Below are 27,711 nucleotides of genomic sequence, written 5' to 3'. Positions count from 1 at the left end.
GCAACAATAAGGAAAAGTGAGTAGAATGACAACTCTGAAAGCATTCCACCGTGAAAGGGGAGTCTGCTCAAGGTTAGAAACTCGGCAGCAAAGCCACTGAAGATAAAACACAGGGAAAATGCAAATAAAGTTGTAACAAAAAAGATAAAGAAGCATCTCAATACAGGCAAAAGTCCTGCCCCAGGGATATAGGTAATAATAGCCTTAAGAATCAACAGTCAACAATCCTGTGAACAAAATTATCAAATATGAGAGGTCTGATGTCAAAGTAGTATTAATATGCAATTTATTAACCTAATGATGTGTAATGGGCTTCCTAGGTGGCTCTGTAGTAAAGAATCTGCCTGCCTGCCAAGCAGAAGATGTGGGTTCAATCCCTGGGTCAGGAAGATCCCCTGGAGAAGGGAATGGCAACCCACTCCGGTATTCTTGCCAGGAGAATCCCATGGACAGAGGAGCCTGGAAGGCTGCAGTTCATGGGTTCACACAAGAGCTGGACACAACTTAGTGAATAAATAACAACAACAAATGATGTGCAAACCTTTCATAAATGAAAAATAAACATATTACATATGAAATTATTTAAGGCCTAATTTTTAAAAGATAAATTAGAGTGGAGGAAAAAGTACAATTTCTGAAAATCTGAAATTATTAGACAACACTGAAAATGGTATCCCAAAGCAAAATTTCCTATAAAAAATTTCCTGTACATTTGTGGATTAAAGATAACTTACAAAAAAATAATGACTATAAATCATACAAAATATGTAATAGTTGAATAAAAGTTAGGATAAACATCAAGAATTTTTACTTGGTCTTTCCTGAAACACTTGCGAATCATTTTCAAGAAATATTGTAATAATTGTTTGAGTAAATTTAAATTTCTGTGGGGAAATTATTACTCCCCTTCTTGGCTTCTATTCCCTACGAAGACATATTCCTTTGCCAATAATTTTCAGATTTTAGGGGGGTATACACTGTTCTCCAGAGCTGTTTTTGTTGTCTACTGTATCAAACTCAAATTCAAATGAGTGAAACTGAATAAAAATTAGCCTAGAAAATGCATTTTTTTTTCCAAAGTGAGGATTTAGATTCTGGACTAGAAAATACAGAATAAAGTTTAAAAAGAAAGCTGTACAAAAAGTCAGTCTCTTTACCTCTAGTTTAAGGCATATTTTCACTGGTGTTTTTCCTTAAAATGTAAATTCTGGTTTTTAGTCATTGGCTTAAAAATAAATGAAACTAAATATCTGAAAATAAATATTCTTGCTATCAAAAAAACAGTATTTCCTTAGCCTTTATACACATATGCCCATATACACACATATACATACTATGTAGCATACTGACACTAATTAAAGGATTTTATTTTACTTTAGCTTAAAATAATGCATCTACCTAATTCAAAAGCCAAAGTTATTTTTCCTCCCTCCGACTAGCACCTATGTCATGACTGAGGCATTCATAGATAAAAATAAAAATCTCCTTAAACATAAGATATTTTAAAATTTACATCTTTAATGGAGTTACACAATATTTGCTAAGTTAATCTTTGCTCTGTGTACTATTATCTTCTTTGTTCTCATCCATGTAGGAGATGAGCTGATTATTTATGTCTTAACAATAGGAGTTCATGTACCACAGGGAGGGTTTTTTACCCTTAATCTGAGAGGCAGTCACTAACAAGCTTCAGCTGGAAATGCTTGATGTTAAAACAGTGTGAACCTGTTCCTGGGCTAATAAACTATGTTCTTTCTGCCAACAAAAGGAAATCAATTTACAACTGTAATTAAATTTTAACATGCTCATTATTTTTATACTTTCATAGCTTGGTATATATGTTAATTGATTTATGAAACATCCTATCCTGCTTGTTTTGGAGGAGCTTTACAATCTGAAACATTAAATTATTTAAATAAAAAATGTGATATATATCAGTGTATGAGGTCCATATAACCCAAAAAGAAACACATTTGATTTGATTCAAGTAATGTGATAATTCATGAACATATGGCATATATCAAGAGTTCAACTGACATTTTTTACAAATAAAAAGTAGAGGTGATGAGTGCTACAGTGGAAAGGAGGGAAATATTTTCAAAGCGAATTCAACTTAAAATCACTTTGAATTTGTATTTTTTTTTTTTTAGGCAGGGAGTGGATTGTTACTCTTCGAAAACACTCAAATAAAAAGTGCCATGAATGTTTATACTTAGAGGAACTAAAGATAGTGTCTCTAATCTTTAGTATCTAGAAAGGCCTTAACTTCATGCTTACAAGAATGGGAAGTCACTCTTTCAGTGAATGAATCCCATGTTCAAGGCACTGTGCAAAAGACAGAAAAATAAAGACAAAGTTTATACCCACAAAGAATTTAAGGTATTAGGAGAGACAATAATACAATGGCAATAACACACTATGAGTGCTATGCTAGTGATATGTATAAATCCAATTACCTGACTTTAGAAAAGGTAATGCCTAATACATAGGAAAGGAGGCAAAATGTGAATTCATTAAGAAATGGCATTGTGGGGGTGTGGACCATAAGCATCAAACAAAGCTCAACAGTGCTGGAGGACAGCACATGTAACAACACAACAAGAAAAATGGGTATGTTTTCAGAGAAGAAAGAGCTTACGGTGAATGGTGTACAAGATGAATAATGACAGTGGCTGAAAATACTGCCAGTCTGTGAAGGGCCTCACAAGAAATGTTATGGAATGTAGTCTTGGTTCCACAGACAATGCAACTCAGTAAAAAAAACCATAAACATAAAAGCATATTTACTTTTCAAAGATTTTTTTCTGATGCTTGTATGCAAAACAAATTTGAAGATGTCAGTGTCAGGAAGACCAGTTAGGACATTATTTAGGGAATAATTTGGTTTTGGATGTATCAGTGTTGATAAATAAGGCACATTCAGGTATGACTGCTGTTGGCAATCTGGGTCCAGAGCTAGAGGAAAAGGATTAGAAATTCAGAACTCAAAAGTTAGCATACACATAGCATTTGAAGCAAAGGGAATAAATTAGACAGCCCTAGGTAAAACTAGTTCCCTTTCTTATTCCTAATTGTTGGAAATTCAACTCTCCACCACTAGAGCGCTAAAGTGAGGGAGCACCTTAGGTTCTAAAAGTGACTTGGGACTAAAGACCCTAGTTTCTCATAAGGACTTGGTGCAGCACAAGCTCTTGAAAAATATCTACTTATAGGTAGATAAGGCCAATATCCTCCAAAGGACTCTGATCAGTTGTGAGCTGACAAGGAATCAAGACAATTTTTCATTGGAAACCCCCTTAAGCATCAACATTTCTTTTAATCAACTTTTTACAGCGCATTTTAAAATGTAGCACACATTTCCACAACGTAGATTTTTCCAAATCATTTAACTCCTAAGTTGTTCTTGCTAAAACTCCTGTCCTCATTAAAATAATCTAGTCATAAAGCTCTAAGGTATGCACTTGCCTATACAGACTCTATATTAAGAGATTTACTTAAATAGACATGTGTAAGCCCATATCCATATAAAATTGTCCATTTTCAGTAAAAAAATTTGCAAAGTCATATAAAATTTATTGGTGTTAAACACATTTCCCCCTAAAAAATGCAAATAAAGGGTATACATTTGGTATATTTATTAGAAAGGTAGTTATAAAATACTGCCTACAAAGAATAAGGTTCCAAAACAGTACTCTCTTTAACAGTTGAAAGCATAATTTATACAATTTTTCTATCCCTTAGGCAGTATTTTACATGTCACCCTTAAGCAATGGTTCTATTTTTCTGGAGTTCAGTAAAAATGCCTACTGCTGGGCTGATATATTCACAAAAGGCAAAGTGGCTACACTGAAGAAATTCAACACCAGATTTAGGGAAGGCAGGAGAAAAGCAGGTGTAAACACCATCCTTTTATAAATGAAAATAAGAAAGATTTTATACCTGGGCAACATAGTAAAATATTCCTGTGCTTTTTATTAACCTTGGTAATACTACTAATACTTGGTAATATCAGTATTCCTTACAACAATAGAGCAGCTAGTGAAAACCAACCACAGTTCAACTTTACTCTTTCCAAATATAAAGCATCCCAAACCGTTTTAAAAAAGTCTCCTGAAATCAGCACTTACAGCAGAGCAGTCTGACAGGCAGAATGGTAACATATCTACACCAAGAGTATCAGGAGACTTCAGAATCTAATTTACTAGCCCGGTGGAGACAGAGCTTCAAGACAGTAAGGCTCTTCACTGCTAGAGAAGAGCCCGCCTCCATCAAACAGTACCCTTGCTGACCTATTCATCGGCAAAGTAGGCATTAAGTAAGGTTCTTGTGCTATCTTTGGAACGGAATGCCTCACAATTTCAGTTGTGGCTAAGAAAAACAAAAATAGTAAGATTATTAGAAAGTGCTAGCATTCAGGATATTTCCTATGATTTATATAATTAACCTTAATGGCATCAAGCATTTCAGTTGTATATTATAGAGGCACTAGAATGTTGGTACAAGTCAAATGAAACACAGAGAAATCATAAAAGAACAGCTTTTCACATTTTCTAGTATTCCAGTAACCAGGGAATTTGTTTTTAGTAAAACTGTCCCTTTTGTTCACCAATTTCATTTTCTTTAAAAGTAATTATCATACTTACATCACTTTATATGAATATCTTATATATCTAAATTGTAGGACATTATATGTTTATCAAGTTCAAATTCTTATCTAACCAATATATGCAATGGATAGTATTTTATTATCTATGATTTCTGATGTTCCGTGACTAGCATTTGATAAATATAACTACTTTTTCAAAAATATAAGCCAAACAACTATTGTATTATGTAATATACTAACTTTTAAGGTAAAAAGGTTTTATAAGTCTATAAAATGAGTTTGACTGAAGTGCTTTCGGTTAAAAACGTACAAATTTAGCCTGAAATATTGCATATAAAAAAGTAACATAATGAGCGTACCTTTTAACCACAAAGTATTTGAAAAACAGCCATGTAACTTGAAGAAACGCCACTTAGTTTATAATGTGCTATGCACAACAGAGTATTTATTGTCCCTAAATACTTTGGCCACCTCATGAGAAGAGTTGACTCACTGGAAAAGACTCTGATGCTGGGAGGGATTGGGGGCGGGAGGAGAAGCTAACGACAGAGGATGAGATGGCTGGATGGCATCACTGACCCAATGGACATAAGTTTGAGTAAACTCTGGGAGTTGGTGATGGACAGGGAGGCCTGGCGTGCTGTGATTCATGGGGTTGCAAAGAGTTGAACACGACTGAGTGACTGAACTGAACTGAAAGAGTTTCAAGTTTTAAGAGATTCACATAATTATTAGCAAAATTTAGGTATGACATAGGTATCAAACAGTCATGCTGCATAACATTAAGTTCAAGGACTGTCAGAAGGAAACATTCAACAAATAGGTTTGCTATTTAACTTGGAAGAAGATATTCAAATATCTATATTATAAAACAGCAGGGACTACTGAAGTGAAAAAAATCCTGTTTTAATATATTTGTCAGGGGAAACACACTGACTGAAATCACCTACCCTCGCCAGGCACCATATAACCATTTGCCTGAGTTATTTTAGGACAGGAGGTCTTGGTAAGGAATACACAACTCATAAGTCACTATCAACTGAAGATTTTGGGAAAGGTCAGAAGGAGATACCACGCATCCTACCACCTCCCAGAATTCTTCTTGCTGGCATCCATCCTGGCTGAGCAATGTGTGCACCAATGGGAAAGACCCCGAGTCAGAAGAATTGGCCAAAGACAACCAGGAAACTAATTTCATTTATCATAAAACAAGAAACTGTGAGCATGTGGCAGAGCAGTTCTCCTGGGTTCCCTTACTCTACTGCTCGCTGCCTGGGTGCCCCTTCCCAATAAAGTCTCTTGCTTTGTCATTTGTCAGCATGTGTGTCTCCCTGGACAATTCATTTCCAAGTGCTGGACAAGAGCCTCCTTTCAAGGCCTGGAGGTATCCCCCCTCCTGAAACATACTCATTTTAAGTATTTAAGTATTAGTTCCTTCAGTATGAATGCCCTCCCAGTAAAAATACATATACATTAACTGTGATATAATTCGGCAGCTGCACACAATACTAATGAATGGCAGAGGAAGCTATAGACTGATTAAAAGGCCCTTGAGAACAAGCACTGCACTTGCTTGACTTCTGTATTCTCTTTATATAACATAGAGTGTAAAATATAATAAGCCCTTAAAAAATATCTGTTAAATAAAATTTTAAGCAGAGAAAGAAAATTTTAATTTCAACTAGCAAAAAAAGATGGAATATTGACTTTGAAATTTGAATTAAATTATATCTAAACATTTTTAATCACATAAATATGGACAAAATCCCATCATTGAAACTGAAAATTATATAAATGTTCTATACATCTGCCTATAATTGAAGAAAAATGCCAAAAATTGGTTTTTGGTTGAATAAGTAAATGCAACCTTACCTAAAATTTTAGCAAAAAATGTCCTACAGCTATGGTAAATTAGAGATGAAGCACCTGCTTCAAAAACTCTCCATACATAAAATAACTAAATCATTCTGCTTTCTGATTAATGATAAATTCATTTAAAAATTACCAAAATAGCTTAAATATGTCCTATATCAATAAACCAAAACTTAAACGAGCAAAATACAGATGGTTAATAACTAAATGCTACTACAATTAATGCAATACTTGTAGGGAAAAAAATTGAGCTAATTTACAAATAAACGTAAGTCCAAACATGACATTGTACAGGAGGCAGTGATCAAGACCATCCCCAAGAAAAAGAAATGTAAAAACGCAAAAAGGTTGTCTGAGGAGGTCTGACAAATAGCTGAGAAAAGAAAAACACAAAAGGCAAAGGAGAAAAGGAAAGATATACCCATTTGAATGCAGAGTTCCAAAGAATAGCAAGGAGAGATAAGAAAGCCTTCCACAGTGATTAATGCAAAGAAATAGAGCAAAACAATAGAATGGGAAAGACTAGAGATCTCTTCAAGAAAATTAGAGATAGCAAAGGAACTTTTCATGCAAAGACAGGCACAGTAAAGGAAAGAAGTGGTATGGACCTAACAGAAGCAGAAGATATTAAGAAAACATGGCAAGAATACACAGAAGAACTATACAAAAAACATCTTCATGACCCAGATAATCACGATGGTGTGATCACTCATATCTGGAGTGTGAAGTCCAAGGGCCTTAGGAAGCATCACTTTGAACAAAGCTAGTGGAGGTGATGGAATTCCAGTTGAGCTATTTCAAATCCTAAAAGATGCTGCTGTGAAAATGCTGCACTCAATATGCCAGCAAATTTGGAAAGTCAGCAGTGGCCACAGGACTGGAAAAGGTCAGTTTTCATTCCAACTCCAAAGAAAGGCAATGCCAAAGAATGCTCCTTACCGCACGAATGTACTCATTTCACACTAGCAAAGTATTGCTCAAAATTCTCCAAGGCAGGCTTCAACAGTATATGAACCATGAACTTCCATATTTTCAAGCTGGATTTAGAAAAGGCACAAGAACCAGAGATTAAATTGCCAACATCCGTTGGATCATAGAAAAAGCAAGAGAGTTCCAAAAAAACATCTATTTCTGCTTTATTGACTATACCAAAGCCTTTGACTGTGTGGATCACAAGAAACCGGAAAATTCTTCAAGAGATGGGAATTCCAGACCACCTGACCTGCCTCTTGAGAAATCTGTATGCAGGTCAAGAAGCAACAATTAGAACTGGGCATGGAACAACAGACTGGTTTCAAATAGGAAAAGGAGTACGTCAAGGCTGTATATTGTCACCCTGCTTATTTAACTTATATGCAGAGTACATCATAAGAAATGCTGGACTGGATGAAGCACAAGCTGGAATCAAGATTGCTGGGAGAAATATCAATAACCTCAGATATGCAGATGACACCACTCTTATGGCAGAAAGCAACAAGAAACTAAAGAGCCTCCTGATGAAAGTTAAAGAGGAGAGTGAAAAAGTTGGCTTAAAACTCAACATTCCACAGCAGGATCCTCTATGACCCACCTCCCAGAATATTGGAAATAAAAGCAAAAATAAACAAATGGGACCTAATTAAACTTAAAAGCTTCTGCACAACAAAGGAAACTATAAGCAAGGTGAAAAGACAGCCTTCAGAATGGGAGAAAATAATAGCAAATGAAGCAACTGACAAACAACTAATCTCAAAAATATACAAGCAACTCCTACAGCTCAATTCCAGAAAAATAAATGACCCAATCAAAAAATGGGCCAAAGAATTAAACAGACATTTCTCCAAAGAAGACATACAGATGGCTAACAAACACAGGAAAAGATGCTCAACATCACTCATTATCAGAAAAATGCAAATCAAAACCACAATGAGGTACCATTTCACATCAGTCAGAATGGCTGCAATCCAAAAGTCTACAAGCAATAAATGCTGGAGAGGGTGTGGAGAAAAGGGAACCCTCTTACACAATGCAAACTAGTACAACCACTATGGAGAACAGTGTGGAGATTCCTTACAAAACTGGAAATAGAACTGCCTTATGATCCAGCAACCCACTGCTGGGCATACACACTGAGGAAACCAGAAGGGAAAGAGACACGTGTACCACAATGTTCATCGCAGCACTGTTTATAATAGCCAGGACATGGAAGCAACCTAGATGTCCATCAACAGATGAATGGATAAGAAAGCTGTGGTACATATACACAATGGAGTATTACACAGTCATTAAAAAGAATACATCTGACTCAGTTCTAATGAGGTGGATGAAACTGGAGCCTATTATACAGAGTGAAGTAAGCCAGAAAGAAAAACACCAATACAGTATACTAAAACATATATATGGAATTTAGAAAGATGGTAACGATAACCCTGTATGTGAGACAGCAAAAGAGACACAGATGTATAGAACAGTCTTTTGGACTCTGTGGGAGAGGGAGAGGGTGGGATGATTTGGGAGAATGGCATTGAAACATGTATATATCATATATGAAACGAATCACCAGTCCAGGTTTGATGCATGATACTGGATGCTTGGGGCTGGTGCACCGAGACAACCCAGAGGGATGGTACGGGGAGGGAAGAGGGTGGGGGGTTCAGGATGGGGAGCATGTGTATACCTGTGGCGGATTTATGCTGATGTATGGCAAAACCAATACAATATTGTAAAGTAATTAACCTCCAATTAAAATATATAAATTTATATTAAAAAAAAAAAACCTCAACATTCAAAAAACTAAGATCTTGGCATCTAGTCCCATCACTTCATGGCAAATAGATGTGGAAACAATGGAAACAGTAAGAGCCTTTATTTTGGGGGGCTCCAAAAATCACTGCAGATGGTGACTGCAGCCATGAAATTAAAAGATGCTTGCTCCTTGGAAGAAAAGCTATAACCAACCTAGATGGCATATTAAAAAGCAGAGACATTACTTTGCCAACAAAGATCCATCCAGTCAAAGCTATAGTTTTTCCAGTAGTCATGTATGGATGTGAGAGTTGGACTATAAAGCAAGCTGAGTGCCAAACAATTCATGCTTTTGAACTGTGGTGTTGGAGAATCTTGAGAGTCCCTTGGACAGCAAGGAGATACAACCAGTGCATCCTAACAGAAATCAGTTTGAATATTCATTGGAAGGACTGATGCTGAAGCGCCAATACTTTGGTCACCTGATGCGAAGAACTGATGCAAAGAACCTGATGCGAAGTCAATGGAAAAGACCCTGATGTTGGCAAAGAATGAAGACAGGAGGAGAAGGGGACAACAGAGGATAAGACGGTTGTATTGCATCACCAAGTCTATGGACATGAGTTTGAGTAAGCTTTGGGAGTTGGTGATGGACAGGGAGGCCAGGTGTGCTACAGTCCATGGGTCACAAAGAGTCAGGCAGGACTGAGTGACTGAACTGAAAAGTCCAAATCTATTCCAATATACAGTATCATGTGAATTCAAATGAGTATAGTAACGGAAATGCATATTTTTGAAAAAATAACTGTACATTACTACACCTGGCTCCAAAATGCTCCTTATTTATACTCTTTAAAATGAAAATAAATTTATAAGGATATTTTCACTTAAAATTTTTCTTAGTAAACTATGTATAACTAAACAAGAAGATGGTATGGGGAGGGAGGAGGGAGGAGGGTTCAAGATGGGGAACACATGTATACCTGTGGCGGATTCATTTTGATATTTGGCAAAACTAATACAATTTGTAAAGTTTAAAAATAAAATAAAAAAAAAAAGAATTACGCTCCTTTTATCTTCCAGTTATTTCTAGAAATTAATTCACAGTGCACTGTTCCTTGTAATTAAAGAAACAAGTTATTATTTTAAAACTCCCAAACTGCAGAATTACAGTGAACTACCTTCAAAAGTAATTTTTCAAAATGCTAACTGATCAAATAAGATCAATAACAATGTGATATAAGTTTATATGTAATTGAATGTCCTTAATTTTTTAAAGATAATTTTCCTTTTAATAGCCACTTTAGAAACCTGTATCAATAATTTCAGGAATAAATTCTTCAGCAATTCTATCCTCTTGGAAAAGATAAAGTGATATGGCTTAATATTTTAAAATAAGTGATATATCTGACATCTTAAAGAACCATACTTTTACTGCTTTCACTTAACTGTAAGATTATGGAGGGAGTGGGCAAGGTTGAGTAAGAGAAGACACAGAAATATCAAAACAGTGAAATAAAGCTTCCAAACAAATTTTCATTTTTCTTCAAGATTAAAAAAAAGACAAAAAAAGAACTAAAAAGATAAATTAAAAGCATAACCTAAAATAACAAATTACTATAAAACAAATCCTTAAAACAGACAAAATGGATAGAAAAATAATTTTTCCTATCTCACACAGACATATGATAACCAATATAAAGCAATTTGGTTTCAAGTAGAAAGTATTCATGCAACACAATTCCTTACCAATTTTATTTACATTTTAATGAAAAAGTAGAAGTGTGAGTATGCTCATAAATATCTTCAGGATTTTTTTTCTTCAAACAATCCAACGTATTAAATTAACAAACAGCTCTCTCTAAATATCAAAGACAATATTAACAAGTAAAAAGCTACTTTTCTGCTTTTTCCTGCTCATTTTTCCTGCTCATCTTACAGCTACAACGCAGCAATATTGCCATCTAGTGTTCATATCAAATAAGTACTTCCAATACAAATGTCCTAGTTTTGTTTTGCACTTAAAAGTTAAAGACAAATTGTCATTCCTATATGGCAACCCACTCTAGTATTGGATTTTCTCCAGCCTAGCAAATCCCATGGACGGAGGAGCGTAGTAGGCTACGGTCCATGGGGTCGCAAAGAGTCAGACACGACTGAGCAACTTCACTTCACTTCATGGGCAAAAGCATAGTTTTGATGGATAAGTAAAAGGAGAAAAAAAGAAGTCAGTGAGAGATAATGGGGAGAAAAAAATACAAGGTACACGGGAGACGTACCTTTCTTTTGGATGCAATTTCTGTCACATTTTGTTCTTAAAGACAGTATGTTTTTTTTTTTTTAATTTTCTTTGATATTCTATTGACCGAACAAAAGTAAATGTAAACTTCCTAGAATTAGTTATACAGTCACCCTCAATATCCTGGGGACTGGTTCCAGGACACCACCCGCCAGCTCTCCATATCAAAATCTGAGGGTGCTCAAGTACCTTACATAAAAGAGCACAGTGTTTGTGTATAACCTAGTTACAACCTCCCACACATTTTATAACTTTTCTAGATTATCTTTAGTACCTGTTACAATGTAAATGCTATTAAATAGTTGTAAATGCTAGGTAAATATTGCCACTGAAGCAAATTCAAGTTTTTTTTTTTTGGAATTTTCTGGATTTCTTTTTTCCAAGTATTTTCAATCTGTGGTTGGTTGACACTATGGATGCAGAATCTATGGATATTTATTCCTTTGTACCATCTCCTCCAACCTTTGTATCCTAAATGGAGTCACTGAGATGAAGTACTAAATGATTTTTCATCAAATAAACAAGTTAATTTAAAACAATATTTTAAATATACAAAATTTATCATTTTGAAGACTGCTAACTAGACGAGATAAAGAATGAAAAGGCTGAGGTCGTTAGAGCTGAAAAGAATTTAGCTTCATTAAAACACAAAGATCGATTTTGTGCTAAATTGCTTAAGTACAACATTATAGACATTACTAAAAACAAAGACCGGTGACACTGTTCATCTATAAACGTCTCAGAGTAGCAAGTAGATCCCTAAATCAGCAGCCTATCATTGTTTTGATTGTCCATCCTTATAAACCTACATCTGCTGCTAGAAATGCTCTACCAATGTTAGGTAAATATGTAAGGTGTGACGTGTGGTAGTGGCAGTATTACTTACTACTACATCACAACTAAAATTACTACTACATCACAACTAAAATCACAACTAAAATAGCTGTAATTTTAGTAGTCGGGCTACCATATAACCCCACTTATTCCTCAACTCATAGGGTGTGACACTTCACAAATGTGTGTCTTACGGGTCATGTTTCTCTAGTGTAATGGTTATCACATTCGCCTCACACAACTGTGTCTTGTTTTTTTCTCCTAGTCCCACACTTTGGTCATATTGTCCTCCCTCTTAAAGTTCTATAAATACTACCCATCGGATATAAAATGTCAGCTAACTCTACTATTATTTTTCCTTTTTTATTTTCACATTTTTGTACAACAAACACACATCATTTATATAAATTAGAAATAGAAGTATTTAAAGAAAAAAATCCTACTCATTAGCTTAGCTCTATTTTTCACCTTTACTGTGATGCCTTCAAGTTCTCTCCTCTTGTCCAATCCAGAGGTGACCTCTTTTTACTGTAAACGTTGCAGCTGCACCATCTAGCATTCACTCACAGCCTTACAATACTACTTTTTATGTACATGTTTTTTTATCCCCCTAAAATATAAGGTCTCTTAAAGAAACTCCCATTTTTCATCCTTATATGTGTCTCCCACAAAAGGAATTTTGGGGCACCTAAGAAGTATTAATAATCATACATGATGCAACCATCTTTCTGCTCTGTTTAGAAGTACTGTCTAGTTCACTTCTCTAGGCTTTAATTCTTGAACATTTACTCAGTCATAGTGAGAAAGTCATTTCACCTCTTGAGGCTCAATTCCTTACAATAAAGATCAAGTATTACATATTAATAAAATGTACAATTTGACTAAAAACTAATTTCAGAAAAAGCATTTATATGTATTATAAACATATACATATAGATCATAAAAAATTCCTGTAATACATATTAAAATTTTTTAAATTATCAACATTATGGCAACCATACACCTACCCATCTAGCTATTTATATAACTCAATAACTCACCAGACTCCCTTTCTCCAAAAATGTAATAAATGTATATACAATTTTCTATAAAGCTGACTCACATAAAAATTATCAGTGTGCTGAGCACACTGAGAATATACCTATTTTTGGTCACCAGAGACTTCTTTAAATGAAGCATTAAAGGTTACCATCATGCATTAGATTATAAAATCTAACATCTATTCACGAACCATATTTATTTGCAGTAAACTGAAATGTAAATATTATTTACATGTTTTCAACCTAAAAACATATACATAAAACAAAATGCTAACTGAAACATCTGAGGTGACACTTCTTTTCCGTAAATACTAGTGCCATCATTTGTCTTTTCTTCTATCCATTCACACTATGTGCCAAGTATTGTTTTTCTGAACCACTTAAGAGATCTATTGTGACTCTATATATTTTTTAAAATTATTTTATTTCTTTTTGGCTGTGCTGGGTCTTTGCTGCCATGCTGGCTTTTCTCTAGCTGCACCAACTGGGGGGCTACTCTACAGTTGCAGCGTGCAGGCTTCTCATTACAGTGGCTTCTCTTATTGCAGAGCATGGGCCCTGTGGTGCAGGCTTCAGCAGTTGCAGTTCATGGGCTCAGCAGTTGCGGCTCCCAGGCTCTAGAGCACAGGTTCAATAGTTGTGGCACACGTGCTTAGTTGTTCCGGAGCATAAAGGATCTACCCGGACCAGAGACTGAACCCATGTCTCCTGCATTGGCAGGTGGATTCTTTACCACTGAGCCACAGGAGAAGTCTGTGACTATATTTTCAATGAATAGGTTTTTCTTAAATGTTAACAACAAAAAAAGAAGCTTAACTACTTTATAAAGGTCATGTTTCCTATTTTTATGCTACTGCTGCCATCTAGTGAAAATTTTGAGAACTTAATCATTTTGGAAACTATCACTTTTTAAAAAAATGAATATTGCCAAGTTGCAAAGTATACATATGAGGAATAAGAATATTATAGATCATTTTCTTACAAATACATTTCTTAAACTTGTTCATTACATTTTTATATTATAATTCAACAATTTAATCATGAAGTCACTTTTTAATCAGCAAGATAATCATTATTAAATTTCTTTATTAAAAAAAGAAAAAGCCTAGAAACATGAAGTTGTTTCTGTTATCAGTTATATCTTAAGTATATGTAAATTCAGTGATACCCTCAAAGACTATATATTTTGAATTTCAATTACTTACCAAGAACATTGTTCATTTTATAGTAGTAACATATGCAGACCAAATATCTAAATGTCTGGAACTCTACTGACACACTACCTGAAGAATTTCATAAAGATAAAGAAAATATATAACAGCCCTATCATTAAGCTTACCTGGGAGAAGATATTTGCTGTTGGAGCAACTCTGCTGTCCACAATACTATATAATATTGCTAATAATCTGTCTAATGGAAATGGTTTTGGTCCGAGGAGATGATTGCTTGTCTATAAGAAAAAAGAACATGGATTTCTTCTTACAGCAGAACACTTGCTTTCTGTATTATAAATTCCCAATAACAACATATTTATACTGTAAACAGTTCCCCATAGAGGCTAAGAAATCTAACTGGCAGTCTCTAAGTTAAAATTTTACCTGACATGATAATGATTTATTTTTCAATGGTGTCTTCAAGACGTTCTGACTTAGCATCAACAAACATGAAAGAATTCACAAGTCATCCAGTCTAGTTCCAAACATCACCCCTATTTTGCTGTTGTGACTCTTTAGAGTCCCTTGGACTGCAAGGAGATTCAACCAGTCCATTCTAAAAGAGATCAGACCTGGGATTTCTTTGGAAGGAATGATGCTAAAGCTCAAACTCCAGTACTTTGGCCACCTTATGCGAAGAGTTGACTCATTGGAAAAGACTGTGATGCTGGGAGGGATTGGGGGCAGGAGGAGAAGGGGACAACAGAGGATGAGATGGCTGGATGGCATCACTGACTCGATGGACGTGAATCTGAGTGAACTCCGGGAGTTGGTGATGGACAGGGAGGCCTGGCGTGCTGAGATTCATGGGGTCGCAAAGAGTCAGACACGACTGAGCGACTGAACTGAATTGAACCAGATGTTAAGTGATTTAGCCAAGTCATTTGTCAAGATAGTGCACAATCAAAAGTAGGGTCCAGGCCCTAACCCCTAGACTATAATCTACTACTAACTCCTCACCACTTCTCTTTGTGCCACTTCCTGAAAAACGTACTTGTTCAACATTAACTGTTCTAAAAAGACAAGTTATAGTAAATACAAGCTTAGAAAATGAATGCAGTGCTTCACAGGATGTGAATAAGCTGTAGTTTAAAACAATGTAAAATTTATTAAAAATTTTTAAGACTGTAAAACGTTCATACTTGTCTACAGAGTCAATGATACAATTATTTCTTACTGGAAAACAGCAGTGCTCAAGGGTCTATAGATAATTAAATTAGACAATTATATCAGATAATTTTCGGAGAAGGCAATGGCACCCCACTCCAGTACTCTTGCCTAGAAAATCCCATGGACAGAGGAGCCTGGTAGGCTGCAGTCCATGGGGTCGCTAAGAGTTGGACATGACTGAGCGACTTCACTTTCACTTTTCACTTTCATGCACTGGAGAAGGAAATGGCAACCCACTCCAGTATTCTTGCCTGGAGAAACCCAGGGACAGGGGAGCCTGGTAGGCTGCTGTCTATGGGGTCGCACAGAGTTAGACACAACTGAAGCGACTTAGCAGCAGCAGCATCAGATAATTTTAGTAGCAGTGTAAGAATTTAAGTACTCTATATGAGCAAGGACAAATAAATGGGAAGCTTTATTTACATGCATGGGATTAACTATTTCTTTAAAGAATAAGTTAAAAAAAAACCTATTCATAATTACAAAAAATGTAATTTATACCTTTTTTATACCAGCTACTTATATCTAAAAGATAGTTTAGAAATCATTTTCCAGGTCTTAAAGTTTATATTCTTTTCTTGTTAAATACTTCAAACATTTAGAAAATATACCAGTATACCCACCACCCAATTTCAACCACATCCAAATATTATGCAATTTGTACAAAAAAAGCATTCGATCATGTTACAAACTGAAGACCCCTGCACCCCTTCCATATCTCATTATCCCCTTCCCTCTCAAGAAGAACTGTTCTCCAGAATTTGGTATTTTTATAATTTTCATGACAATTTTTAAACTACTATTATATATGCTGGCTTCCCTGGTGGCTCAGTGGCAAAGAATTTGCCTGCCAATGCAGGAGATACGGGTTCGAACCTTGGGTCAGAAAGATTCCCTGGAGAAGAAAATGGCAACCCACTCCAGTATTCCTTTTTTTTTTTTTTTTCAGTTTATTCAATTGGAGGATAATTACTTTACAACATAATGATGGTTTTCGCCATACATCAATATGAATCGGCCAAAATATACACGTGTCCCCTCCATCCTGAACCCCTTTCCTACCTCCCTACCCGCCCTGTCCCTGTCACAGAGCACCAGCTTTGGGAGCCAATGAAGGTCACAGAGTTTGTCACTACAGTACTACCCAGCCTATCCTCATCAATGCAAAGTACATTCAAATATTGACTTTGATATGATCAAACTACAGAATTTCAGGCTCTTATTTTTCCACACTACCCACATTTGGAGTCATAAATATTCTTTTTCAGTTTTGCTAATATTAAGGGTATAAAGTAATATCCCAGTGTTGCTTAAATTTGCATTTCTTGGGACTTCCTTGGTGGTCCACTGGTTAAGAACCTGCCTGCCAATGCAGGGGTTACAGGTTCGATCCCTGGTCTGGGAAGATTCCTCATGCCACAGGGTAACTAAGCCCTTGTGCCTCAACTACTTAAGCCCAGGTACCCTTGAGCCTATGCTTCACAACAAGAGAAGCCACTGCAATGATAAACCCATGCACTGCAACTATAAAGTAGCTCCCACTCACTGCAATTAGAGAAATCAACAAGCAGCAACGAAGACCTAGTGCAGCCAAAAATAAATAAATAAGTAATAAACTGTATATTTAAAGTTGCATTTCTCATTAGTCAAAGTTGCACCCTCATTAGTCAATGAGGGTGATAACTGTGTCATGTTTATAAAGACACTTCAAGTTCCTTTTTGTATCACTCACCCATTTGTTTACTGGACCTTTGCCTTTTTCTCATTTGTCTGTATGAGTCTTTAAAAATCCTAGATAATAATCATTTGTCAGTTGTATGAGTCCTAGAACAGTATGTCAAACATCACAGTAGGCTTTGGATTCAGGAAGTCCAGGAACTGGATGCTGGTGCTACCATAGAACTATATAATCTCAGGCAAGTTACTAAATTTCTCTTTAATATTCAATTTAATCATCTAGAAAATGAGGATAATGATAGTAACTACATTCATTAACTCATTTTGAGAATTAAGATCATACATAGAGTCTACAGTGTTTGGCTTACAGTGCTCAACAACTTTTATTATTACTATCATTATATACTTATTTACATTTTTTTCTTTTCCACACAAATGCCTCGAAAACAGATGTTTTATTTACCTTTTTCATTCCTAGCACTTTGTTAGTTTAAAAAATGAATGGATGAAAGGATAATGAATGAAATTATGTTAGAGGGAAGAAAGAAAAACATAAAGGTAAAAGTTGAACTATCTAAATTGGAACTGGTGTCCCTGTCCTCATTAACACTTAGAAGTGACTTGAGAATAGTAAAAATTACCAAATTCCTGACGTGTTGGGAGTAAAGTGGGAGGCAATTCAAGCTGAGAATCACACTGCAAAATGCCACCAATACTTTTCTAATTTTCACTTATGATTAGAAAACACATTTCCAATTCAAAATTAAAGTGTTCCAGTGCCCTGTAGGGCATATGACATTTATCTTCTTCATAGACCTGATTTTGGGTTCTATAAACACAAATTGGCTTCCCACCTAGAGAGAAAGTCAAAGTGTGAGAAATACCTCACTAGATTCACCACAGCTCATTAGAGAATGAAGGTCTGTACAAATAGAAGAAAACAGGTGAAAAAGAAAACCAAGTAAAATAAATGTTAGAGGAGATAAAAAGGAATCAAAACTGGTATCAAGTCAAATTAAAAAATATAGAGCCTGAAACATAAACTTGGAGTTACAGATATTTATACCAGAAAAAAACTAAAACTAGGAGCAATTAAAAGAAGTTTAATTGAGGGGAACAGAACTATGAGCGAGGAAAGGAAAAATGTTGCTTTTCCATATAAAGTGAAGTGAAGTCGCTCAGTCGTGTCCGACTCTTTGCAACCCCATGGACTGCAGCCTACCAGGCTCCTCAGTCCATGGGCTTTTCCAGGCAAGCATACTGGAGTGGGTTGTCATTTCCTTTTCCAGGGGATCTTCCCGACGCAGGGATCGAACCCGGGTCTCCCACATTGTAGGCAGACGCTTTACCATCTGAGCTACCAGGGAAGCCTTTTCCATATAAACTAACTGGCAAATAACCTGGTATCACATACACGCATTAGTTGAATTGAAAAGTAAAATCTTAAAAAAATGAGTACATCTCAAAAAAATGAAGGTACGTAGAGAAAAATACAAGTGAAGAACAAACACAACAGATTTAAAACAACTGTTAATGATAATTATTTGTATGGTTTGCTTTTTTTTTAAGATTAAATCAAATCTCCTTTAATTTAAATAAGGAAACTGAATTGAGCTCCTATGGTTTGCATTTAATGTTTGATTCCTTGATTAAATTGAAAGCTTCCTGAGAGCAGAGACAATGGTTCTTTTGTTCTCCACTTTGTCTGGAGCCTCTAGCAGAATGCTTGGCATAAAGTAAGCATTCAATAAGATTTCAAGAGGAGAGGCAATAAAAATACAAAGGAACTACTAAGTGTATACAGATTTTAGTAAGTTAGTTCAGATTTTAAAATGACATGAACCAAAGACAAGAGGCTACTGCAAAAATCAAATCTATAAGGATATCAGAAGAACTATCATTACCTAGAACTAAAATCACCCTCACAACTAAAAACACCCTCACAATGTCTTCGCTCATACAGTTCCCTCCATCAAGACTATCTTCCTGCTGCTGCTGCTGCTAAGTCGTTTCAGTCGTGTCCAACTCTGTGCGACCCCAGAGACGGCAGCCCACCAGGCTCCCCTGTCCCTGGGATTCTCCAGGCAAGAACACTGGAGTGGGTTGCCATTTCCTTCTCCAATGCATGAAAGTGAAAAGTGAAAGTGAAGTCGCTCAGTCGTGTCCAACTCCTAGGGACCCCATGGACTGCAGCCCACCAGGCTCCTCCGTTCATGGGATTTTCTAGGCAAGAGTACTGGAGTGGGGTGCCATTGCCTTCTCCTAGACTTGTACAAATCCATTCATTTCACAAGGATGGTCTACGTGCAAGCTCTTTCACAGTTCTCTCTGATCAGCATTCGTATATGTCCCTCCTCAACATTCTTAAATAATTTTCTGTCTAAAGAGTAAGGCCTAAAATCTCTTAGCTCTATGTTCATTCTTTGATTTTCTTCATTCATTCATCCAATTTATTCATTTGTTCAATAAATATGACCCAATTACCACCAAGTACTGAGATATAGAGGAGAATAGATGGGCTTCCTTCCCCTAACTGCCGAGTGAGGAAATTCTTCCACAATCTGGCCTCAATTGACTTTTCTCTCAAACTCACCATATACTACAGCCAACTGTATTTCATTATGTAATTTATAAATCCTATACTTTCTCACCTGTACTTCTTGGTATTTCTTCAATCGGAATATCTTCTCTGTCCATCTCTGAATATCTAATCCTCACCATTCTTGAGTGCCCACTCAAAATGCAAGCCCTATTACAAATCCTTCCCTCACTACCTCAGCCAGAAGTATTCCCTTCTCCTACCAATCCTTTATGACACAAAGCAGCTACACGCGTAAGAAAGAGGGTACAAAATCAATGATCTCCCTATAGCAAAGAGCATAATCAGAGATGTCTCAGTGAAAGGGCGAATTAGAAAAGTCTTTCCAAGCCAAGCAAATGGATTTGATAAGGAAATTTGCCTGCCAAACTCTAGCTCTGTGTGAATGGAGGAGAAAAGTCTTCCTTGATACTTTTAACTAGTAGCCAGAGCTAATTCTGATGTGGAGGCAGAATTCACAGTATCTTTGTGGTCTGAAAGCACCCAGGCAGAGAACTGAATTTCAAATGATCCCAAGTTACTGGTGTTTCTAAGTGCTTGCATAGAAGCAGGCGTAAAAATTCTCTAAAGGAACACACCTCAGGCCTCAAAAATGCCAACATTTAAGTTAAGCCAACAATTAAAAATAATAAAATATTCAGGAAGCAGGACATTATGTGCACAGGTCAGCAAAAACAGAAAATGTAGAATTAGACTGACTCTGATACTTTAGTGTCTCAGGAAGACATGCTAGAGAGAATGGAAACTTGTGTGTGTTTGTGCATGCTCTGTCATGTCTGACTCTCTGCGACCTCATGACTGTAGCACACCAGACGCCTTTGTCCATGGGATTTTCCAGGCAAGAATACTGGAATGGGCTGCCATTTCCTATTCCAGGAGAGAATGGATGAGGGGCAATATTTGAAAAGTTAATGACTAAGACTTTACCAAAATTAAAAAGGCATCATTATTCCAAATAGGAAGCAAATTAATGCCATGTAAAAAGAAATTCAATCCCAGATTATCACAGTGAAATGCAAAGAACACTAAAGTAAAAGGAAAAGAGAACTTGAAAGCACCCAGAGAAAACAAGAATAACACAGGAATAACAGATGCACAGCAAGTGCTTTTTTTTTTTTTAAGCAGCAAAGACAGTAAAACAATGTCCTCAATTTAGAAGTGTAAGCTAAGTAAAACGGTTTTTAACAATAAAAGAGAAACAAAACTCTCAGCATCCATAGTGCTAAGTCTATAGTTCAAACTCCTCTAGTTTCTGTCAAGAAAAGTCACAGAGAGATCCGAATAGACTAAATGTTCCTTTCACCAATTTCAATCTTGCCCCACAGCTGTACCTCCAAAGGTGCATATTGCTTCTAATTCCTAAGCATTTCTAGATTCCTCAGGTCAAAACAGCCTGTTTGGGGCATTACGTTTCAGTCTTCCTTGATCTGCTTACTTGTGTCTGTTAGTTGCTCAGTAGTGTCCAATTCTTTGTGACCCCATGGATTACGCTAAGCTCCTCTGGCCATGGAATTTTCCAGGCAAGAATATTGCAGTGGATTGCCATTTTCTCCTCGAGAGGATTTTCCTGACCCCCATGTTGAAACCTGATCTCCTGCATTGCAGGCAGATTCTTTACCATCTGAGCAACTAGGGAGGCCCCTGATCCGCTTAGTCACCTGTAAATCTATCTACTAGTCAATTTCAAATTTTACAGATCTCTGATCTGCTTAGACCTTCTTAGTTTTACCTTTTTAACTTCTTCAACACCATATCTGTGGGTATTTCAAAGGGGACAAGAGGAATACATTCTATATTTAACTGAAAATTCCAATGTGACCTTTTTCATCTATTAATTCACTTAGAAAAAATTTTGTCAACTCACTTTTACCTCTAGAACCAGCTCAACTGAATTGTGCCTCCCCAATCACTATATTCTACATAATAAAATACTATTACATTATGATGGTGCCATATCAATACAAGTAACTTCTTATAGCCAAATGGCTAATACAATTATGCATTAATTTACTTTTAATAATATTCCAAATTCATAAGTTTTTTCATTAGAGAAGTTACAACATAAATACCTTTTCATGTTTCTTTAAAAAATTGGTTTTCTTGATTTTCCCATGATGCTGCAATTAAGATAAATAATTTTTAAGATAAAAGATAGGACTCCATAAAACAGAAAGCACAATTTGTTTAAAACATGGTACACACAATACTAATTTATGTATCTTGGGCTTTATTATTTTATTCTATTTACTGCCTAAAATATCACCTTAAAATATCAACATATTTTAGACTTTTAAAATCAAATTTTGATCATATGCAAGATTACTTTTGCATGTAAAGAGGTTTTAAAATAAAAGTGATACTTCCTAAAGAACTTATATTGATTTATTACAGCACATTTATTTCTATAAAAATAAGACTTTTACAAATATTAATGAGTTTTCATTCATTCTGTAAGGCAAGTTGTCAAGTCAAATAAAATTGAGAGCATTTAGTTAAGTACTTGGATTTAAGAGTGGAGAAAAAAATAGACGACAGTCCTTGCCCTCTTTAAATGAAAGACTAGTGGTAGAGACAGGCAAAAAGGAAATAGATAAAAATATATTACATTTAATGAGTCAAATTGCGTAGTTTTCAAAAAGAAAACAATTCTAAAATGAGATTTCTTTCCAATTAATATACATGCAAAGGCTCCTGAATGTTCCGGATAACAGTGTATGGAGCATATGATACTATAATAGGAACTTTAGAATAATAAAGGAGTTACCACCCTTTAAATTATTCCCATCCCTCTTATTTTTAACAAAACCTATTTATTCATTTTTAAATGTACAATTATTACTGAACTTCTCTGTGAAATTACCTAGCTCACCCATTTAGGTTGTTATCTTAAAGTGAGAAATAAAGAATAAATGATTCAAGGCAGAAAAAAAAATGAATAGGTGAAATTCAAGCATTCAGAGATTGGAGAGGAAGGAATTCTAGATGGAGAAACCAATGTAAAAAAAGGTTGGAGAGTTAGAAAAGCAGCCAAGACCTCGAAAAGAGAAAAGTTCAGTTTGACTGAATTTTTTATTAATTAGCTTGTAACTGTACATGTCTAGGATGTGTAGCAAAATGTATCTGGTTGCAAGGATATTTTTCACCCATTTGACATAATGAATTGGTAAAAGAGAGCAAGTGATTATATGGGGAAGAGCAGCTGAGTTCATTATGGAAAAAGAGTTGGTATTTCCTTAGGTGGAAGGTGATTGAAGAAATGGCTCATGCATTCCAAAGAAACTCTGTTTAGAAGTCTGTTAAGTGTGAGGAATGCTCTGTTGATGGATAAAGTTCTGAAGGCCTGTAGATTTTATTATCGATATTCATTTCAGGAAAGACATGTATTTTTTGCTGTCATTTTCAGACTAATTTGTCTTTCAAAATTCAGCAACCAATGCCACCTTCTCCATGAAGCCTTCTTTCCTCAACACTTGCTACAAGTTGTTTATCATATCAATCTTACTAGACACTAATATATCTTTTTTGGCTTGTTTGCTCCATCACGTCTCCACCCCAAAAGTGGCACTCATTCATTCTTAAAATTCTAAAGAAAGTTCTCAATTAACATTGTTGATTTGCAAAGGTGAAGTGAGAAACAAAGGATAAATGATTAAAAGAAAACAAAATCTTTAAAGAATGAACCCTAAGTATACCAATCTCTTATTCTAATCTCTATCCCTTATAAATTTATAGGAGTTGAGGAATTTCAAAGTATTCCCTATTTCTTCAAAAATAGAAAAGAAATGATTACCTTAAGGAAAAACCTCTTGTCGGTTCTTGCTGGATTATAAGAAGCGAGGTATGCAGCAATTAGAATAAATTTAGAGTAGTACGGAAGTTCCACATGAGTATATGCTGAGAGACCTATACAACAAAATACTTTCATGAAGTATTTAACAGGCTACCATCAGATTTTAAGTATCATATCTTTTCTCACTTATGTATTGACTTCCATATGGTATCCTGTAGTCAAAAGATTTTTAAGTGCCCTGACCTTAAAATGCCATGATAATGATGGTGATGGGGCAAATATTATTATTAATGATAAGTTTTATTCATTCTGTTATTTGTTATGATATGCTCTGCTTACTCTGTTACATGAAGTCTAAATCCTAGCCATCCTGCCCTTCAAAGCTGCTGCTGCTGCTGCTAAGTAGCTTCAGTCGTGTCCAACTCTGTGCGACCCCATAGACGGCAACCCACCAGGCTCCCCCGTCCCTGGGATTCTCCAGGCAGGAACACTGGAGTGGGTTGCCATTGCCTTCTCCAATTCTTCAAAGCTACACTCCACTAAACGTTCCATGATGCTCCCCTACCACACCAAAACAGAAAATTTATCTCTACTGTGAATTCTCACTTCATATATATTTATGGTCCATTTAACTTTATATAAAGAATTAATTAAACGTAAGTTATATTTCCTACTAAGCTTCAGTGTTTACTGAGGGAGATAAGTTTAATGTTTTTTGTATCCTTATAGTACCTTATACAAAAGAATGAAGGGATAAATTAAACAGTAGTCAGTCAGCAGCAATGATTTTTAGGGGAAGGGAAAATGGAATCTGGTATTTACTGAATATCTAGCATGTGGAAGACACTGTGCTAGGTGCTTTACTTAAGCATCTTTGAATCTTTGCAGTAATTTAATGGTAGGTGTTCTTTCCATTTTAGATGAAGACACTGAGTCACACAGGCAGTAGAGCAGACAAATCACTGCAGATTTTTAACTCCTGTATCTATTTCTTTCATTACAGCACACAACCGAAAATCATTTGTAGAGTATCTCAAGCATTTAAAAACCAAAACAGAATCTCAATATCACTTCATTTCATACCACTTTCCCCACCACTGGCTACTGACCCAAAATATTTTAGATAGGTTTTTGTTGTTGTTGTTGTTAAATAAAAGTAAAGTTCACCCTTAAATAATGGAGGCTATTTATGGCACCCCACTCTTATACAGTAGAAAATCTGCATATAACTTCGACTCCCCCAAAACTTAACTACTAATAGCCTATTGCTGACTGGAAGCCTTAATGATAACATCAACAGTCAGTTAACATATATTTTGTATATGTATACCTATATGTATTTTATGCATTCATGACATACTTAACTTTTCCTTAATTTCTTTTTGATACCTGTAGGCTATGCAGTTCATTCATGAGTTTTTTCAAATTGTTGAATATCTCCAAAAAAACTTACAATATATTTACTGAAAAAAATCTGTGTTATAAGTAGACCTCTGCAGTTCAAATATATGTTGTTCAAGGGTCAGCTGTAGTTCTATGGGATAAACCCAAGGTAATAGTTTCTTTAAAGGAAACAAAAGGACAAAGCTTTCAAAATATAACCAAACGAAATGTAATCCTCAAACTAAACATAAAATTGAACTTTATTCCATAAAACTCATGGAATACATATACATTGGGATAAAATTAGGTATACAAGTGATTGGTTTAATACAAGCATTTAAAGAAATATAAACTGCTTGGTTTTCACATGATATAATCCAACACGTAAAAAATAGAAAACTGGTATTCAAACTTCATTTCCTCCCATTACACTGCAGTACTGCTTAAAAGAAAACCAGTAATTAGAATATCATGGTGCCTTAAATCATTATTTAAAATATTATGGTAGCCTGTGGTCCAGTAGTTAGGACTAACTGCTTTCACGCCAGGGACCATCTTTGGTCCCTGGTTGGGGAACTAAGATACTGTGATACAGCAAAAAATAAATAAATAACAGTAGCTTGTAAATTATCTTTTATAACACTACTGATTAATGCTCTTTAGTGTGAACTTTGGTATCTTGATTATGAGTAATCATTGAAGAAGTGTCTCTGGTAACTGTCTCAACACTTCCTTTGATACCTTTCAGTTGTCCTGGATCTGTGTCATCTTTCTGTAGCTTTTCCCACTGTGAACTGGAAAAAAAAAAATGGAAGGGTAATAATGGATTGAAAATATATAAAATCAATATACTATACTTAAAGCCCTAGAAAAACAAAATTTTTTTTGACTTGACAAAATACATTAATTACCTTATAAACAAGACAAATAATATACACATTGGTACCGCTACAAAATCACTTAGTGTATATTAGAACAATATAAAATTATATATCAATGCCCAGATGTTAATTTTTTTCAAAAGTCTCTTTTCTTCTGATCACAATTATAAAGTTATCAAAAAGCACCAACTGATACTGTTGATTTAATTTAGCAAAAATTGTTATTATACATGTGTGAATGACAGTCACAGGTACCAAGGAAAATGGTTGTCATATACAGGGACAGTTTCAAATGGACCAGGAGATATCACCTGGCTTAGAATGTCCTTTCTCTATTACACTGCTGGAGAGTCTCACTGGCCCTTTATGCCACAATATGATAAAAAGGAACTACAAGCATTATATGTGCTATTATTAAAAAGGTAAACAGCTGGAACAAAAATGCAAACTGCCCTAAATACCAATTTTGTTTTCAAAAAGAGACAGAAAATAATCACATAAGAGATTCTGCAAACTAATCAAGGATAATAAAACATATATGTTTCCTATCAATAAACATAAATGGGTACATCCCAATAAAGAACAATATTTTCAGAGTACCTTAGTAAAGTAAGAGATCAAATTAGCAACACTGATTTCTGCGATCTACACCTAAACATACTATGCTGCTGCTGCTGCTAAGTCGCTTCAGTTGTGTCTGACTCTGTGCGACCCCAGAGACGGCAGCCCACCAGGCTCCCCTGTCCCTGGGATTCTCCAGGCAAGAACACTGGAGTGGGTTGCCATTTCCTTCTCCAATGCATGAAAGTGAAAAGCGAAAGTGAAGTCACTCAGTCGTGTCCGACTCCTAGCGACCCCATGGACTGCAGCCTACCAGGCTCCTCCGTCCATGGGATTTTCCAGGCAAGAGTACTAGAGTGGGGTGCCCCTGCCTTCTCCAAATAGATTACATATTAATTGCATATATAGCAATATATGTGTATACAGACATACTTGTGAAAGATGATGATAACAAATTAGAAATTACTATGTGATTAAGGAAAAAAGTGAAAGGGATAATGGGGTGTGAGACTTCTGTAATTTTTTTTTATTTTAATAATTTTAAGTTCTGAACTATTCTGATGTCACCTTTTACGTGTACAGCAAACCATGAGTTTATTCTACTTTGCCTTTTCTCTTTCTCTTCTTTTTCCATATTTTAACTTTGTAATTGCGTTATTCCCATCCTGTCAGAGAATGTAATTATACAAACAGTATTCTACCCTTGTTCCCATCTTTTAGTTTTGACCTATGACCAAATGTAGTGCCTGTCAATCCTTTTGCTAAAGCTTCCCTGATGCTAAGTCACTTCAGTCGTGTCTGACTCTGTGCGACCCCAGAGACGGAAGCCCACCAGGCTCCCCTGTCCCTGGGATTCTCCAGGCAAGAACACTGGAGTGGGTTGCCATTTCCTTCTCCAATGCATGAAAGTGAAAAGTCAAAGTGAAGTCGCTCAGTCATATCCGACTCTTAGCGACCCATGGACTGCAGCCTACCAGGCTCCTCTGTCCATAGGATTTTCCAGGCAAGAGTACTGGAGTGGGTTGCCATTGCCTTCTAGGCATCTCCATTGCACTGATTTT

The 27,711-nt window shown here is 35.7% G+C and overlaps 1 protein-coding gene across 2 annotated transcripts in view; it reads right to left on the bottom strand.

The window, feature by feature from the left end:
• Nucleotides 1-27,711, bottom strand: part of ORC5 (origin recognition complex subunit 5) — a 91,479-nt gene that overhangs the window by 28,815 nt on the left and 34,953 nt on the right. For both annotated transcript variants that reach the window (XM_086397034.1, XM_086397035.1), the window contains exons 9-12: nucleotides 25,950-26,002; nucleotides 23,826-23,938; nucleotides 22,105-22,152; nucleotides 14,715-14,825 (exon numbers count right to left, since the gene is read on the bottom strand). In XM_086397034.1, the coding sequence (XP_086253160.1) occupies nucleotides 14,715-14,825; nucleotides 22,105-22,152; nucleotides 23,826-23,938; nucleotides 25,950-26,002 (325 nt within the window). The remainder of the gene's footprint in view (nucleotides 1-14,714; nucleotides 14,826-22,104; nucleotides 22,153-23,825; nucleotides 23,939-25,949; nucleotides 26,003-27,711) is intronic.

This window comes from Bos grunniens, chromosome 4 (genome assembly GCF_055505025.1).
Source record: "Bos grunniens cultivar Pamir isolate PY7600 chromosome 4, Bosgru_T2T1.0, whole genome shotgun sequence".
NCBI classification, from domain to species: Eukaryota; Metazoa; Chordata; class Mammalia; order Artiodactyla; family Bovidae; genus Bos; species Bos grunniens.
Note: the sequence above shows the minus strand (reverse complement) of the source record. Positions and strands in the feature narration are given on the sequence as shown.